Raw genomic sequence first — 17,992 nt, 5'->3', positions numbered from 1 at the left:
AAAATCAGTGAGTAAGGCATTGTTTGCATAGCGGCTGCCCAGCAGACACGCCACCAAAGCTCACAAATAGTTGCTCTGTCCCTCCGAATGAGGGCTCTCTGTGACACACAGCATTCCTGTGCATCAAGTCTGCACACGGTGCTGATGGGGAAGAGGAGGAGGATGTCAGAGTGATACTGGTTAAGTGGAAAAGTCTTAACTGGAGTAAAGGTGAGAGGTAGAGCACAAATCACTAAATCTCTGTGCCCTCGCCAAACAAAACTGAATGAGCAGGTTGCATTAGGTTTACAGTCAAGATAGGACTATTATGACGAAGAATGCCAAAAATTCCTCAGGCCTTATCAATACAAAGCTCACGACAGAGGTAAACAGTCAGCATTTGTTTGAAACACTCCTGTTATAAAACACTATTCCAGTCTTTAACCTGCCAGACTTTGAATTTGATCTGTCAGGACAAGCATTTCCACCATCAAGCATGGTGATGATGCTGACTGGACCAGTAGCTACATGAACCAAGACTTATGAGCACAACAGAAGCAAAAGATCCTTTACAAGGATCTGTAGCAAAAGGAACAATCTTTAAAATGTCTGAAAATCCAAAGTTATTACATTACATCAAATTTTTTTTTACCTCAATACAATATATTATATTTGATTTGACAACATTTTTGGGGAAAAAAGAATAAAACAACCTCGCTTTTCTATATATTTATTCAGACATATCATCTCTTGAGAAAACAACCAAAGAGTGACTGGGCTTCACAGATGTATTTTTATCCTTATTATCACATAATTTGATTTTACTATATGTGAATAAGTTGTATCAGATTTAAAATGCACAATAAAGTGAAATTAAATAGATTTTGTTTTGTGTTTGAGGTAATGATTTATTATTTTATTCATTTTAATAATTTCATAATTTCATTTTTATAAATCTCAAATCTTTAACAACATTTTGTGAAATATTTGTCGATATTTCAATTCAAAATTCATATGTATATTACTTTTACTTTTTACTATTATAGTATATTTTGCTACTTGCTTATTAGTTTGAATTTTAATTCATTCATTACAATTCAGTAACAAGTCTACAACCATGTGGTGCTTTGAGCAACATTATTTGCAGCATTTACATAATTTTCAAGGAAGGAAAACAACAATTTGAGAACCAGTAGGTTTACAATCTCAGTTTGTTTTTAATGTGTTACAGTGAGTAAAGCATGAGTCACAACATGTTAACCCAGAATTACCCCAATTTTCATAAAATATAAATATTTATTTTGACAGTTTATAAAATGTATGTAATATCTCATTACATACCTGTATGCGCCCTTGGCATTTATTGATTGGGGAATAGTTTAATGCTAAGCACTATCATCCTGTATGAAGAAGAAACTTTAATAGGGATGTCATGTAGCTGGAAATTCAAAAACTAATAACTACAGGCCTAATTCAGTTTCTGAGTAGATATGGGTCATGCATGTTAAACAGGTTTTGTGTTATTGATAGACATCTGTGGACCAGATTCATCATGCAGAGAAAATGTGGCCTTTGTGAAAAATAATCAGATTTTAACAATATCTGATGCAGTGAATGTAAATCTAGGTCACCTTCAATACATCTGAACAACATGTCATGTTCAGTCAGTGGTTAAGGCCATACAGTACCGCATTAAATTGAATCAGCATGGTAGAGCAGCGCAGCAGTGCGGGTATCAGATTTACAGACTTCATAATTCAAACTTCATTGTACCTTTGTTTTCTATACCAGCATTTATTGCGCAGGTCCCTGGCAATGGTTTAAAGAAAAATAACATTAACATAAGGAACATAAAGGAATAAATAGTTGAATCACTACAACCTTTTTCTCCAAAAACAAACAATTCATTGTCATTTAATGACTTTGTTTGTTTTTACTCTAGAAAATCATGTTAATGTGGTAAAATGAGAAACACTTGTGGAAGATGTATAAGGAACATTTTGCCTTATTTTATAGATTTAGATGAGAAGATTGCTACTACTTTCATATTTCTGTGCTAAATATAAGGCTACAACTAGTACCCATCAAGCTTTGCTTATCACAAAGACTGGAAACAGCTCGCTAAGGATAACAAGATCTAAAGTGAGGTATTGGAGTGTGGATTTTGTTACCTTTTGACTAAGCTGTTTCTAGTGTGTAACCAGCTGCTGGCTGTATCTTCATATTAAACAGACACGCAAGTTATATTGATCTTCTCATCTAATTCTCACCAAGAAAACCAACTAACCCTTTAATATAATAGTATGTGTCATCATAGGATTGATAGATCAGGACATTTGATAAAGAGTCAGGCACAGGATTTGAACAGGAGGTTTGACACATATTAGTCTGGATGGACTAACATGAATCCGGAGATGGCGGATGATGAAAAGATGATAAAAAGTGAAAAATGCTACATTAGAAACCAAATCAACCGATCCAGAAGGCACCCTATTTATGTAAAGACTAAAAAAAAACACTGTAAAGTAGTTCAATACAATTCTTTCTTCCTTTTGATCGTATCACATGTTCTCTCTCAGCATGTTTGTATTTACATTTTCTCAGCATTTTTAAGGACTTCTGGTCAACTGTGTTTTTTTTGTTTGTTGTTTCCAAGGTCGATAATGAGCTTTAATTATCAACTATAGAGTAAAGTTTATCTGGAAATAACATATTCCGAGTATTTAGCACTGACTTATACTGTATGGTTATATTCACTTGACAAATTTGATCTCTAAATATTACCAAAAAGCAGCTGCACTGCAGACCTAATGGGCATCGCCTTATGTAATTATTTAAATGAATTCAAGTCATAACTGCATTTAAAGCGACAATAGATATAATAGTGTGGAAGGAGGGAAACTGATTCTTTCGTAATGTGGTATGTTAAAGAGAACTGAGTTCATAATGTGTTCATAAAACACAACAACTGCCCGCTAACACCGAGTCTTTAACTGCTTTAAATATAAATCCTAGCATATGCTGTAGTCTATGCTTTGGTTATACTTTGGTTTAGATGGCTTAATATTCCAAATTGAAGATCCTGCTCTGCAAATACACAACCTGTCCATAAAAACGCATCACAGCATCATACAGGGCGACATTTAGGATTATGCAACAGCCCAGGCAGGAGTGAGATAAAGCAAGACACAAGATGCATGCTCTAGTTACACATTAAGGATCATAGTAAGCTGCTGTGTTATTTTATTTGTCCCATGTGTTGCTGAGACATGATGTTGAGATGTCATCGAGTGTGATGAAACCTTCAGCTGCCAACACACTCACTGGAGCTCATCTTTGGACCTTCTGTGCGTAAAGCATCATTGAATGAGTCAGAATGTGTGTTTGTTTGTTTGTTTGTTTGTTTGTTTGTTTGTTTGTTTGTTTGCTGGTAGCAAGAAAGAGATTTTTTTATTTTTACTTCGGAGTGAATTTCCCCTAGAGGTTAGGGGAGGCAATATTGTGCAGTGTCAACCATACTACAATAATCTTCTCCTTTAACTATATTAATTGAATAATTCAATACCTATGAGTAGGAACGTGTGTAAAAACATGGAAAGTCTCTGGATGTATGAGGCTATGGCTTATTTTTCATCTCAAGTGCAAGACTATTCTAGATAAGATACATATACCTCCTAGCAGCATTAGCTAACGCGCTACAGTGAGAATTGTGTGCACGGTTTCTCAAATGTCAATCCACCCTCAGTTTCTTGTGTGCAGCGTGCTCCAAAGATGGCGTCCCATTTGCATGTCCATTTGTTGATACAGGAGAGCCGTTCTGGTGCTCCTTCTTTAGAGACACACTGTGCTTCTTGTAAGTCTTGTGGAAGAGAAAGAGAGAGAGAGGGAGCAATGTTATAAATAATTAAATAAGGTTATCAGGTCAAATGTAATTACTGAAATATAAATGTCTATTTATAATGTAGGACAGTGTGTTGTAAATCATTTTCCATCACAGTGCTTACAGGTTTATGTTTTACCTGTAAAATGTCCTGATCAATACATAGCATGATACTTTTAGCCAATATGTTACTGTCAGACCTCTACTATCATTATCAATATCACCCTAAAAACACCATAGTATCAGACTGGCTACAAGCAAAGTCTGCCAGCAGCAACACTAATTTAACTTTTCTGTTTTCATCTGTATAAAACCAAAAATATACAGTTTAATTTCAAACATGAAGGATAAGTCTTTGCAATGTCAACATATCTCATTAAATTACTGCGACTAACAATGCTCACTATTCAATACTAATACAAAATGCTTAGTAACTTTCTAAAACAGCTGAGCAATGCAGTTTTTTTTGCAAACGTTACTCTGGAGTAATATGTGTCTTTTGCTTGGGGACTATTCTCAGCTGCAGATTAACACACATTCAGTGCTTTTGTGAATACTCACAGCAGCAGGACAGTATTTGCGGGATTCGAACTAAACTACAGTGCCTATGACGATCATTATGAAGGAGGATGTCACCTAGTGCAATAATGTGGCTCACCAATGGGGTTTTTTTTTAGTAGTTTTTGTGCAACATCAACATGTAACAGACTTCGAGTACACTTCCTAGTTTTGGTCTTTTCATGTGATTTGCTGAGAAGATATAAATATAAGTATATATAATATAAGAAAACATCACCAGACATATCCTTTAAACTCATTACTTAATAAAGGATTCAAAAGGAAAATCAACTGACCTGAACGTAGAAGTTTGAGAAAAGGAAAATAAGCGTGACCATGTAGCTTATTTGGAAGTACAGCCATCCCATGGGGAAGCCACATGGCCAAACGACTGCGCACAAAGTCTGGGACATGGTTAAAAAGAACTGGGTCTGTGGAGGAAGCACACACACGCAGACACATAATGGAGTGAGAAGGTGACCCAGAGAGCTTATAGAAACGTAATATTGATCCAGAGCCCAGAATATCTTATGGACAGTTAAAGTGTCTGCACTGTATTAACTATTAAAGAGGATGCTGCAGAAAATAGCCCAATAACACTTTCAACATTTAAATAGCAACATCAACGAAAAGTGACTAAAAACAATCAGCAGTGAAGGGATAATGTGGTAACAAAATTTATCCATGACACTGTTAACCTTTGACTGAATTGTTTTGCTGCGCTAAGACGATAGTTTGCTTCTTAATTCTCAGCAACTGCTTGTAACAAGTCCAAACTGCGAGACAGAAAAGTAACTATGGACGAGGAGTTCTAGTGTTGACCTTTAAGGCTAAAGATAAGGCTCAGATTCCCATTATGGGACGATTCACTTGTCAGGGTGAGAAACAACTGCAACAACGTTTCTTGCAACCAAGTTGAAGATTTCTGATCACATCAGATGCAGGGCAGTATGTTGTCAGACTCTGACCTTGTATCTTGGTATTCTTTTGAGTGGTGTTCTTTGTCATGATGTTCTTAAATATTACAGTTGTATGTTCAGTAACCTCGTTTTATTCTGACAATATTGGACTAGCTGTTTATTTGTCCATCCTCCACAGATAACAGGTGAAATAAGGGCAGACAAAACTACAGGATGAACCCACCAGCTGTAACTGTGTGATGTACTTCTTCCACCAAAGGTACGGCCGCATGGCTGGGATGGCCGAGAGGCCGTAATAAGAATACATCACGACGTGGACGAAGCTGTTTAGGGAGGCACCGAAGTACGCTGACGAGACACAGCAAGAGAGACGCAAGAAGTTATTCATCTACAGCGAGCAATAACTGTCAGTGAACGGCAAGTGAGTGGTATTCAAGAGTGCAATGATCATACAGGGAAAATCAAACGTTTCATTAGTCTGCTCTGTCTGGAACAATTCAAATTACATCAATAGAAGACATTAAATGTAAGTAATACAGAGATAATATGGAGAACATCTGATAAATAATTAAACATGTTTATAGGTCAGAAATGTCAAAGTATGTTTAAGTCAATGGTAAAAAAAGGACATGTCCAGCAGTGTTCAGATCAATAAGTGTCACTTGTGTCCTTTAAGGCTCTGTGCAGAAAACAGGCAGTTTTCAGGGTTAATGGGCTTGAATTATTTAGCTCGCTTTGAGGCGAAACGGTAAATGCTGTTATTGGAAAGATTTGAGTCACTGGAGTGCAAAGTTGTGGTAAAACACTCACAATGGCCGCAGGGTACCCAGTTCATAACAAACCACCAGATGTTCAGCATACTAGCATGGTGATAGATGTGAAGGAAGGTGATCTGGTGATTATTCTTTCGTAGTATGAAGAAAAAGGTGTCCATGAACTCGATGAGCTTGGAGAAGTAGTACCACCACAGGACATTTATGATCTGAGAGCGGACAAGAATATGATAGAGATAAAAAAAAAACACAGTGGAAAAGTTCTACCATCCAGACACACCATTTATCATACAAGGTGATAAGCAGATCGCCATCCTGAAAGTCCTTTAAAGTTAAGGATCATAAAGCAATTTAAATGTCTTTATCTGCAGGAAGGACACGTTGATAAAAATGTTTTATTTCATCACTGTAGAACTGCAAAGCTGTGCACATTTCACTGTGAGCTTTGTTTTCACCTCCACTGCACGGCTCAATAGGGACACCGAAGAGTCATCATGATGGCATGACGAGTCGGATTAAATTGACTCCCTGTTTCTGCAGCTTATCTGCTGGGAATTACAGGTACTCGCCCACAGAAATCAGAGCAGTAGATTTGATAGAGAAAACTGTTTTTTGCTCAGTATTATAGCTGCACAGTAACTGGTGTTTATACCTGTATTGTGCTGTTTATTATATCAAGTGGACAGAATGGGAAGTAAATGAACTTTGTAATGAAATGACATCACAGATGAATGAAAAAAAAAATCAGCAATAAACAAACAAAACAATTTTAACAGTATAAATCTGACCTCACCTTATTATCCACTTCCTGTGCACTGTGAATGTCCTGGCAGTAGAAGTTGTAGCCACCATGCCACACAGCGGTAACAAGCTGAAGAAAAAGCCATTAAGATGAATGATGAATGGATATTTCACCAGTTTCTTCAATACATAAGCTAAACACACAGACACCATGATGTACAATCACAATGTAAAAGTGAAACCTGAGAGATATGACGTTGTAAAATGTGACTTTCCCCACCCTACAAGTCATGAACTCACGCACAGACTGACAGCATGTCAGAGGACCAGACGTGCTCTCATATCTGTTTGGTCTTTGATTTTTAGCTGCTGACGTTGGTTAGATTTAATCTAATAGAAAATAAAAACATTACAACCTCACCCTGCTTCTGAAATACAATGGATAACATGACGTTCAAAGGTCTTAATGTCAGTTTAGAACGTGATCTTATCACAGAGTTGCCTCATATCAGACAGACTTGTCAGTCACTTTTGGATTTTAAGGCCATGACCCAGAAAAAGTGTACCGGAAGCTGATTTAATTTTAAAGCATTTTAACACACAGATATACCAAGAAAAGTGCAAATACACGAATTGCATGTGCAGTGACTATATACAGTGTGTTCCCTGTGCTTTGGCAAAATAAATTGGTACTGGGGTGTCAGTGTCTGAGAATTTGTGAGAGGCAGATTCGAAAATAATTGCTAAAACATATGTAGCAAAGGCATATATATCCTGGCTTTTAGTACATAAAACAACTTAATTTTTATTCCATTTATTTGTAGCCACTATGTCCAATATTAAACATTAATATCCTTTCACAATTAAGCATCCCTACAATGGCAGAAAACAATAAATAAAGTAAATTGGACATCACGCACACATCATATCTGCAAGATGTTGACAAGTAGACAAATCTGTATGTGTAAATCCGTTGTCCCTTCAAAGAATAAATATTCAAATGCAGCTAGATGCCACGGCTTCATGCTGATTCACCAGATCAATATAGATCTGCTGTCTTAGTCTGCTGCTGTAAAAGTCTTCACGAATTCACATCAAAGCCAAGAAAATGCCATCAGTGAAGAACCAGGAACAGAATGAAGTGCAGCTTGGTTTTTAAACATCAGATATTTTATTGTTTGTGCTCAGACGTTAGCTCCCCTCTAACTTGATATATGTCCTTGATTCTTTCCTCAACTCTATGGTAGCATCAGTCGACCTATAATAAACAAAATGAATCACAATAGGTTTTAATCACAATTGTTATGTGATAAACCTCTGTGCCCTGGAAAGTTGACAGGAACAAAACTGCCCTGTACTTTGATTCACATCAGGTGGCATTGATTTTGGACTGCCAAAAGTTCACCCCAGGGCCAGGGCACTATCAGAGTACAGGGTTTAATGAATCTCACAGCCAGCAGTGCACTGCTGCCTTACGCAATGCAGACAGAAAGGCAAGAAACTTGTTCTGCTAGCTGGATGGAGAAGAGGGTACAAATACTTTAGACTTACACAAGCGCTGGTTACTGGTGTTCACAGGTTCAAACAAGTCCTGGCTTAAACACCAAATTAAGCTACCAGATAAAAACCCAATTCAATGTTTATTTCCATGAGTGTCTCAGTTATTTAGTCAGCTGTTTATAAAAAGCAGTTTTCCAGCAAACAATAGGGGGCTGTGCTGATGTCTGTGAGGGCATATGAGGGATTTGATGGCTGAAACAATGAGCCTGTCAGCATCCAGCTGTGCCCCTCTCACTCCCTGATAGCATTGTCTCTCATAGTAGCTTTCAGCAAGAGACACTAGTAACTACAGGCCCATTTCTAATGAGTCAAAAGTCTAATGTTGAAATAGTTGAAATATTTTTAGGGAACACGCCTATTTGCTTTCTTGACTTGAAACTGTGACAAGTTGTGGTTTTGTATCAATCTTGTCATCTGACTCATGCATTATTTTTCCTTTCCTAAGTACTCCTCTGATTAAACATATATCTGTCTGAAGTGAGTAAGCAGCTCGTGTTCAGGTCAGTTTCCTCCTTCCTATATTTCTTCTTTTATAATCTGTCTGTAGTGTGATGTTGCAGTAATTGCTTTGGCCTACTTAACACTATATCTCTGTGCAGAACAGTCTGTTTACCTCATAGAACATGTAGAAGGACAAGAGTGTGAGGCCCAGATTGTAGAGCACCAGGAGGCCTCTGCAGGAGTATGGCTGCCTGTGTTTCATGTACTTGGGCCCCATCCACACGATCACAAGGTACATGACTGTGAGTGCAAAGGTTGGTGGGTAGTTGTCGAGCAGTAGCCATCCCCGCACACGCTGATCTGAAATATGGAGATAAAGAGGCCAGTTTTGATCGCTACTGTAGATCAAGAAGAAGCTGCTAAGGTGGCCTCATTGGTAACGGCAGATGAACTTGAAAATGAAAAGCAGCAGCAGAGCACATTGAGGAATGTTTGCTGAACACCTAGAAAGGTCAACAGCAAGAAGGAGAAAAACCCCAGCAGGATTCTCTTGCAAGTACAGGTAATGCATATAAAGCACGTAATGAAGGACTTGGGTCAAAGGTTGTAGGTAATATTTATCTTCACTGCTACCTATACTTTCCTGCTAACTGTAGTGCTGTGCTGAACTTGTGCAGTAATTACAGTGTTTGCAATATTTTGCTAGAAAACACACTTGAGACTAGAGCAACACATTTTCTATCAGCTATAAGATGACAATATAAACTTGACTTACCTCTCGGACCCATCCATGACTCTAAGTAAGTGTTCAGTTTATGATTGAAGGTCTCCATTTGTCACCTAGAACCCATAAGAAGAGAACCCATAAGAAAAGTGAGCTCACATCCATTACAGGTTTTATATAAATTGCAATGTTAAAATAAGCTTGGCGGCTGCACACAAGAAACATCACATAGATGACTGAGGTATTATGTACCCTTTAAATTTGATATAGAGAACATGTTAGCAAGCACTTTCCTATTTTAACATCCAGCAAACACATATTAACATTACCAATCATTTGGAGCCATGCTTCTGGTGACCTGATGAATGTATGCAATCTCCTTTTAGCTCTGTTTTGGTCTCAACCAACTCCTGAACAAATGTCTGACTTTAACTGCCAAATCTCTGTTTGTCATTTATTGCTGAGCAGGTAGTGTACAGTAAGTTTAGCAGAGCTTCTTTGGCTGAAAAGAGCAGCTGGTAACAATGCAGATAAGAGCGGTAGAAGGGACTATAGTTGCAGACTATCAAACCAAAACAAGAAGCTGAAAGGCACTAAACGCTCAATAGAGCTGAGGGGAATTGCAGAGTTGACCATTATTTGTATGAAAATATTGTTTGGTGCAGCTTTAAAGATGATAAGCTCAGTCAATCATTAGTAGTGTTCAAAATCAAAAGTTGCCAAATTTTGATACATCTCTATCATAACCATATAAGCTAATGTCAGCTATATAAGCTAACATTATAACCCCTTTTCTGACCACTGATGCTGGTCAGTCATTACTTTGGTATTTGTGTAGTGTGACCGCACACTCATCTGTGTTTTTGTCTCTTGGTGCTCCAGCCTGTCCACCTCTCTAATACATCCTAATAACTGATCCTTCACAGCCCTGTGGTTTCAACAACAGATCAAATGTGGCCCCTCAGGGAGACAAAACAAAAGACCAGAAGACACTTGTACAGACGATAACCACATCTACTCTTCAACTGTTCAGCTACGACTGGTGTATAGTTATTCTCTGGCTTTTAGATTGTTGAAGTTAATGAGGATGTCATAACGTGAAGCTAATGTGCTCCAGGCTTCAATAAACAGTGTCTGGGCCCAGCAGTGCTGCTACATTTACTTTGGCAAAAAAACTTCTCTAAACCTTTGTGCGTGTTCTCATGCCAAAGCTGTCAAACTGTGGTAGTGCATTACTGTATGCATCTGTACTTTGGGAGCATTTCAAACACATGGTGGTGTATCCAGGATTAATTCAAACAACTGGCCCCAGAGGTAAGTATTTCTTCCATAAACAGTATATGTCATTGACAATATAACATTGTATTCCACAGCTATGCTCATGACAGTGACATAAAGCAGAAGCCCATTTGCTCGATTGCCTGAATGTCTGAAACTTTACAGCTCATAATTTTTCTTGGAAAGTCCTAATACGTTATTACATTAGCATGTTACTACTGTACTTTTCACTACTTGTATGATAATATGTGACAATCAAACTTAAATTTGAACTATTACTACCTGGTCTCTTCTAATGCCTGTTTATCCACTCCCTACTAATCTCGTTAGACTGCAGGAAGTCTAAGCCAGGTCAAACATGCTAAGATGCCTCGTCACCTCACCGCCTTTCTCACACAAAGCCTCACAACTGTGGAACAACCATCTACAGAAAGAACATGGCAGTTTTAAACCTTATATCAAGTTGTGACAAAATTATTCACACTGCCGACCAAAAGCTGCACAAATCCCAGCAGCTAATTTTTCCTCCTATAAACCTGCAGACACTATTTATTCATTAGCACCCCAGAGGTGTTTACACAATCCTGCAGGCCTCTATACTGTTTGCAATATCTTGCTGTATCACTTCAGGCTTTGTGCAAAACGACTCCTTGTTGCCACGGAAATATGTGAGCTTTATATCTGCATTCTTTGTTTCCACTGACGTGTTTCCGAGCTATACATTCAATTCAGTCCAATTACGTCACAAACGGCTGCACCACTGGAGAGTCTCTACACCTGCGTCTACAGCTGGAGACACAACACAAGACAAATATGGACCCCAATCTGTTCTTCCTTCCATAATGTCTCCTTCAGGTGTGAAATATTGTGGCTCTTGTATTATGTATGGTGGAGGAGTAAACCTCTGTACATCAGCAAACAAAAACACATTCCTGGACAGAATCTAACATGATACGATAAATAAATCTGATTTTAACTATTAACCTTGGACTTGGACAACTTGGACAAACAGAAATGTGAGCGGATCTATCAAATTTAGCCAAAGCATCTCAATTCAATCTGTATGCTGCTCTTATATAAGGTGATATGATATTGAAATATGACAAATAGAAGTAAGGGGACACACCATGACTTTGTTTACATGCATTCAATTACATTTTTTTTGTAAAAATGTATTTACTTAAATCTTCAAAATCAAGGTAGATATATATTGTATATTATTGTAAAAGTTGTATACCCCAGTTTACCAAAACTCTACATGTTATAACCCAAGCAACAAATAGCACATTGCTGCATTTGTCCATAATCACCAATCATCAGAATGAGGCTTATTCTGATCAACCCCATTACGCTAATATCTGTGCTCTGATTATCAGAGATGCATTAGGCTGCACGAAAATCATGATAATCTGCAAGACCTTAATCAGAGCATGATGAGCCACAACGGGAGAGCATGTTAGCAGCCAGTCAGTGAGTCACTGATAGATAACAGCTGCAAGATACACTGAAACAATTAAAGGACAGACGCTAGTTGGGGTTGGACAACATCTTTATATAAAATAATATAATAATATATGATACAGTAGAATAGAAAAGAGTATCTACTATCAAAGATTTAGTGTCTTCTATCTAATGTAGTTCTATCTTAACATTTTTTTATTAATTTGACATTGATTTAAATCAATGTACTCATGTGCCTGTGTTTGTTATTTCGCTCCATTCATCATTCTATCAATTACAGTTTCTCTATAAACTTTATTTTGTATAATGATAGATAGCTAGATACTAAAAATTCTAATATCTTAAGGTGGGAAGAGACTCTAAACATAAGAAATATCTAAATGTAATCAGATAATAGATATTATATTCTGTAAATAGTGTATTCTCTACATTCTCTGCATCTTGATATAGCAATATACTTGACTGGGACTGTGTGGATGAGAGCTGAGAACAACTACAATGTTAATCTATCCACACAGATATTTAATATACATGTAAATAGATCAATAGTAAGATCATAAAAAAGAATAAATAATAGTATAGTGTGTAGATACATATGTTAAAGGTCTCTCCATAAGTTTCTTAAAACAGCACTTTGTGCATTGCAACATGCAAATATGCAAAATCACAGCTGATCCTGAGACAGCAGCAAAAGCCACATTAAAAAGTTTTACCACCGACACGTTTGATTCATTACTGACAGGAGTTCATATGCTGCAGCATTCATCTGGCTGTGTCTCTGAAGTCATATTTTAGTGTATGATGATCATGCAGTATCGTAAATACATGACATATACATATTGGGATTATTGTACTAAATCTGCGTCCTGCCGCTTTTTTCTTTTTTTCAGCTAAATATTACACGAATGTAAATTTCCATCGGGATCACACGTTTAATGTAAACTGCACTTTCCGCACTGTACGGTATACAAACAGCAGCCCCGGTACAACTAAAATGTGATGCGCGCCCGGAGCTGATGACGATGTTAGTCTCCTCATTATTATTACATCATCCTTTCAATACCAAAGATCAAACTTCCAGAGAGGAAATAATGAAATAATTCAGAAAACTTAGCGCATCTTTTGTCGATCGCATCCAGGTTTTACAGTAACAGTAGAGGTCACCGCTTCAGCATCACTCAAACTCATCGCTTATATACAAGAGACGCCATGCGCGCTGCAACAGCAACATAAAAAGGATAGAAAGCCTCACCATAAAGTCACCCAGCGGCTTCTTAGAGGTACAGAGAGAAATGTTTCAGATCCAGCTGCGTGTGTGTGTGCGTGTGTGTGTGTGTGTGTGTATATGTGTGTGTGTGTGTGTGTGTATGTGTGTGTGTGTGTGTGTGGACTGCCTACCTTTTCGAGGCGGGGAGAGAAAACGGCTGTGTAACCTTGGCTGGCTGGCCGGTTTGAGCACAATGTGCAGCCTTGTCGCTCAGTGGAAAATAGTGGGAGGAACACACAGACTGGCCCGATGCCCTGCAGGAGGGTTGCAGCCAGGAGGTGACCCGGTGTGTTGCAACGAGACACACACAGAGGGGGCAAAAAGATGACATCAAGGTTATCTCTGACGTCTTGCAATTAAAAATTTAATAGGCTAAGATTGCTGTTAATTGTTAATAATTGTGTACTGTATCAGTGCAGGGAGCATGGGGTCAGCCCCCCCCAAGTGAAACAAATAAAAACACTTCACTTGAAATCATTGGGAGTGGTGGAGGAAGTACTAATGAAGTTATGTTATTGTCCTGCACACAACGATTACAGTGACGCATGTAAAAGTGGTTGGCAATGAAATTCTTATTTAACACAGGCCAATACAGGATAATACAAGTATCACACACAACATGACTCACAAGAACTCACAAGGACAACAACAGCAAACAAAAGCAAAAAACACTGAAATACATGGAAGACAAAAAAAAAAAGTACATAGTTAATAGGATTACAGAACATTAAGAAACTAAATATCAGATTACAGATTTTACAGATTACAGATCTGGGGGTTGTAAAAATGTGTATAAGGAAAAATAGATGGAAGAAAGTCAACTTTGAATCTCAGACATTAAAATAGCGCAGCAGATATAAGAAGGTAGTAATATATATAAATAATATGAGGTGTCTGCGCATAGATGCATAGTCTTAGCATAGTCTTATATTACTGCTGAGGCTGTTGTAGACATGTGCTTTAGTGTAAGATACCCGTTTAGTCACAGGCAGAGGCTATTTACCTGGGGGGTTATTTTTTTATTTAGTCACAGGCTGATATCTTGTCTACTCCTGGGGCAGAGGCTATTTACCTGGGGGGTTAAATGACTCTGCCAGGTCGGAGCCCTGCTAGATGTTCAGGAGAAGTAAAGACTTCTTTAGATGCATTGATGAGGAGTCAGGTCAAAGGTTAAACCTCTAGGGGGTCTTCCTGGGAAATGAATTTATATTTTCTTTCTGTTTCTTTGGTTTAATTAACTTAATTGTATGTTTTGCCATGAGCTATTGTTACTGCATGTCATGGGGAGGCACAAAATAACCTATATAAAGGCTTGTCGGTCGGGAGAGTCTCTCATCATTCGGCCAGGAGCTCTCCAAGTAGCTTTACTTGTTTGACACTGTGCTTGTTGTAATAAACTTGTTATACGGCTAAGACGGTGTCGGCGGAGTTTCTCTTCAAACATCTTCATCAGCATCACCACCGAAAATATACCACAATACTGTAAACAGATTGTACATGTAAGTAACCAGGTTGAGCCAAGCTACTAATATACTATAGATAACATTAGTTACTATTAGGGTTAAAAAGTTGGAAACTTTCCCCCATGGGAATTAACAGGAATTTATGGGAATAAACCAGGAATTTACAAAATTAAAGGTTGGTCCTAGTTAGGGAAAATATATTTTTAGCATAACCAGATTTGATGCAAGTACACTTCACTCAATCACATGCACATAGCACACTGTTTACTGCAGAGCTATTGAGGCCACGCCCCCTACATGCACTGTGCATTCCTCTATCACATGCACAGATGATTTCTACAACCCTGGACAACACTTTGGAGCCCAGAGCACAAGAGCATTGAAGCCACACATTTGAGCACGTAAACTACATGAAGTGAAGTAGGTTTTATGATATTATGGGGTAAATATCTTTGATGTATGGTATTAATGTTTAACTTGCAAACAGCACGTTAAAATGTATTCATACTGCCAATTACTAAATTACCCTAAATTTCCAGTTAATTCCCATAAATTTCTATAATTCCCATGAAAAGTTTTCAATTTGGAATACTTCCAAAATTCCCCAGCATCATGGATGTGGCTAGCATGGTGCAGCCTTTCAGAGCTGCTGGAGTGCCTGTTTTTACACAGACGAGCCCTCTCAATGTATTTTTAATGTTTAACTCTTTGTGCTCTTCGTGCATACAGTGATGACTAGAGAGGCTCAGAAGAAGAAAAATATTGAAGGTAGTACTACATGCCAAGTGAGTAGAGCAAAGGGTATGATTTAGCCTACATAGTTATCAGTGCACATCAGGACAATCACAGATATAATCTCATAAACACATTTCATTGGTGAATGCCGGCATGATTAGTTTCTAAATTCATGGGTCACGGTTAAGGTGTTGGGGGATGGCCAAGATCTTCCAGGTCATAACCTGAATGTTTTTTACTTTCAAGTTTTTTTTAAAACCTTTATTTATCCAGGGAATTGTAACAATGAGATATGCTCTATTTTTCGGGAACATCCTGTTCCCACTGACACAGTTAGACACCTAGAAGCTCCCAGTACAACCACAGTTCTGGCCACTGAGAGGCTGACTGTAGAAGCTGTGGATTAAGGACATGGCAGTGATTGTAATAAGAGAGGCCTACTTTCTCCTACTTCCTCTGCCTGTCTGGTATCCACTCCCGAAAGTGAGGGTGCATCTCACAGAGCAAATCAAACCTCAGGTTGAGCCTGCATTAACAGAGTCTTAAGCTGATAAAATGCTCCATGTGTTCACCTGCTTCTGGCTCGCTTTCTCTCTTTGCCCTTTGTTGTTGGGAAAGCAGTGTACAGTGAACAAATAAGAGCTTCTTCTTTGAAAACAGCTGCCTACACAAAACACTAAGGTTAACATTCAAAGTCAATTAAAACAATGACCTACATGACGCTAAAATGCTGTGTAAAGCAGAGAGGAACTGCAGAATCAGCTGCTAGTTCTCTGTGGGTTCTTCACTTTGAGCAAAATGTTCCACAAAGAGGAAAGGTACAGACAATTGTGATCTCTGAATCCTGTTTTGATCATATTTATAAATATTAGTATTGATTAAAGTTACTTTAAGTTTTAAGTCCAAGTCTACAGCGCTGGGAAATGTAGTGCTAAAAGAATTAGATGAAAAATAACACTTAAAAATTGATAAAACTGTGGTTGGGTGGTCATCTCTGCAATGTGTTGCAATACCACATGTGACCACAAGGCACTGTCTCCTTTGGATTCAACATTCAAAAAGCTTTTATCTACATGAAATACAGTTTTTCCTTGACTCATTACAAACAGCAATGTTTATTCCATCTCTGCTAATGAGATGAGAGCACTAATGATATCTCATAAGTTCATACGATATTTAAAGACCACATCTGATTTAGTATTGCACTTCTATGTCATTCTCAGACCTATGGTGGAAAGTTAGTCTGAAAGAGGAGATAAAAATCTCTACACATTCTTCTTCCTTGTCAAGAAACGCCTACATTACCCACAATGCAAATTGACAGGCGTCCTGATCAGAAGTCTGCTAAATTCACCTCTTTCTAACTGTACATCAAGAATTTTTTTAATTTTGTAGTCTTCAGCCCCACTTTAGGCAATTTATCAGACTTTGTGCACCTCCATCTGCAGCCACAAAAGGCTTTATACTTTTTCACATGAAGTAACAGACTGTAAAATCAATGAGTGTTTCCCTTTAAGGTTTTCTGAACCAGTTCTCTGCTGGTTACTGACAGTGAACATACTGCATAAGCTCTGTTCACCGACAACCTCCTCCATAGACATTTTTACGTATCACAGTAGAAATAGCACACGTGTGAGTTTTGATAATGTGCATCCTGGGAGAGACTTGAATAGAGCAGAGCCATATGTCATTAACACCCATTCTCTTCTATCACAAGTCAAAATGTCTGCTGTTTCTCCATTAGATGGACAGGGGGTGTACTAAAATACACTGACCTGCTACATGTTTACTGCTTTTTTTCACACCAAGGTAATAGCTTAAAGTTATTTTACTCAGTCAGCCTCTATAAGGTGCTTGATTGTGCTTTATTATTTCCTTTAGGTGTTCTTATATCACTACATAATTTCAATATTAGTATTGTGAGTCCCCCGGTTTTACTTGTGCTTTATTTCACAGGGTGGGCCTGCGCCAGCCATGATCATTATCTAATCCAAGAGGTCAAACTGAGGCAATGCTGTGATTTGTCACTGTAGCTCAGCATTACGTAAAGCTGTGGTTCAATGCCACCATCTTGTGGATGGAAATTCAAGTACTGTCTGTTTTTCTGTTGCATACAAAAGATGTGCTGTTTTTTTTTGTAACATTTTCATACCTTTTCTCCTCCAAGTGAACCAGTGGGTCTTCGTCAACCATAGAGCCGTGCTGCCTGACG

The 17,992-nt window shown here is 38.1% G+C and overlaps 1 protein-coding gene across 2 annotated transcripts; it reads right to left on the bottom strand.

Annotated features, from left to right (window-relative positions):
* Window positions 1–1,172: 1,172 nt before the first annotated feature.
* On the bottom strand, window positions 1,173–13,810 carry elovl5 (ELOVL fatty acid elongase 5). 2 transcript variants are annotated; one of them, XM_019268506.2, is made up of 8 exons: window positions 13,714–13,810; window positions 9,628–9,692; window positions 9,025–9,212; window positions 6,904–6,981; window positions 6,148–6,319; window positions 5,561–5,685; window positions 4,714–4,848; window positions 1,173–3,838 (listed from the first exon to the last, which is right to left on the bottom strand). In XM_019268506.2, exons 2-8 carry the CDS (start codon window positions 9,683–9,685, stop codon window positions 3,710–3,712), a joined length of 885 nt encoding a protein of 294 aa, XP_019124051.1. In that variant the 5' UTR covers window positions 9,686–9,692; window positions 13,714–13,810; the 3' UTR covers window positions 1,173–3,709.
* Between the last annotated feature and the right edge of the window lie 4,182 nt (window positions 13,811–17,992).

The sequence above is a fragment of the Larimichthys crocea genome, chromosome III, assembly GCF_000972845.2.
Source record: "Larimichthys crocea isolate SSNF chromosome III, L_crocea_2.0, whole genome shotgun sequence".
Taxonomy (NCBI): domain Eukaryota; kingdom Metazoa; phylum Chordata; class Actinopteri; family Sciaenidae; genus Larimichthys; species Larimichthys crocea.
This window is presented reverse-complemented; position numbering and strand designations above follow the sequence as displayed.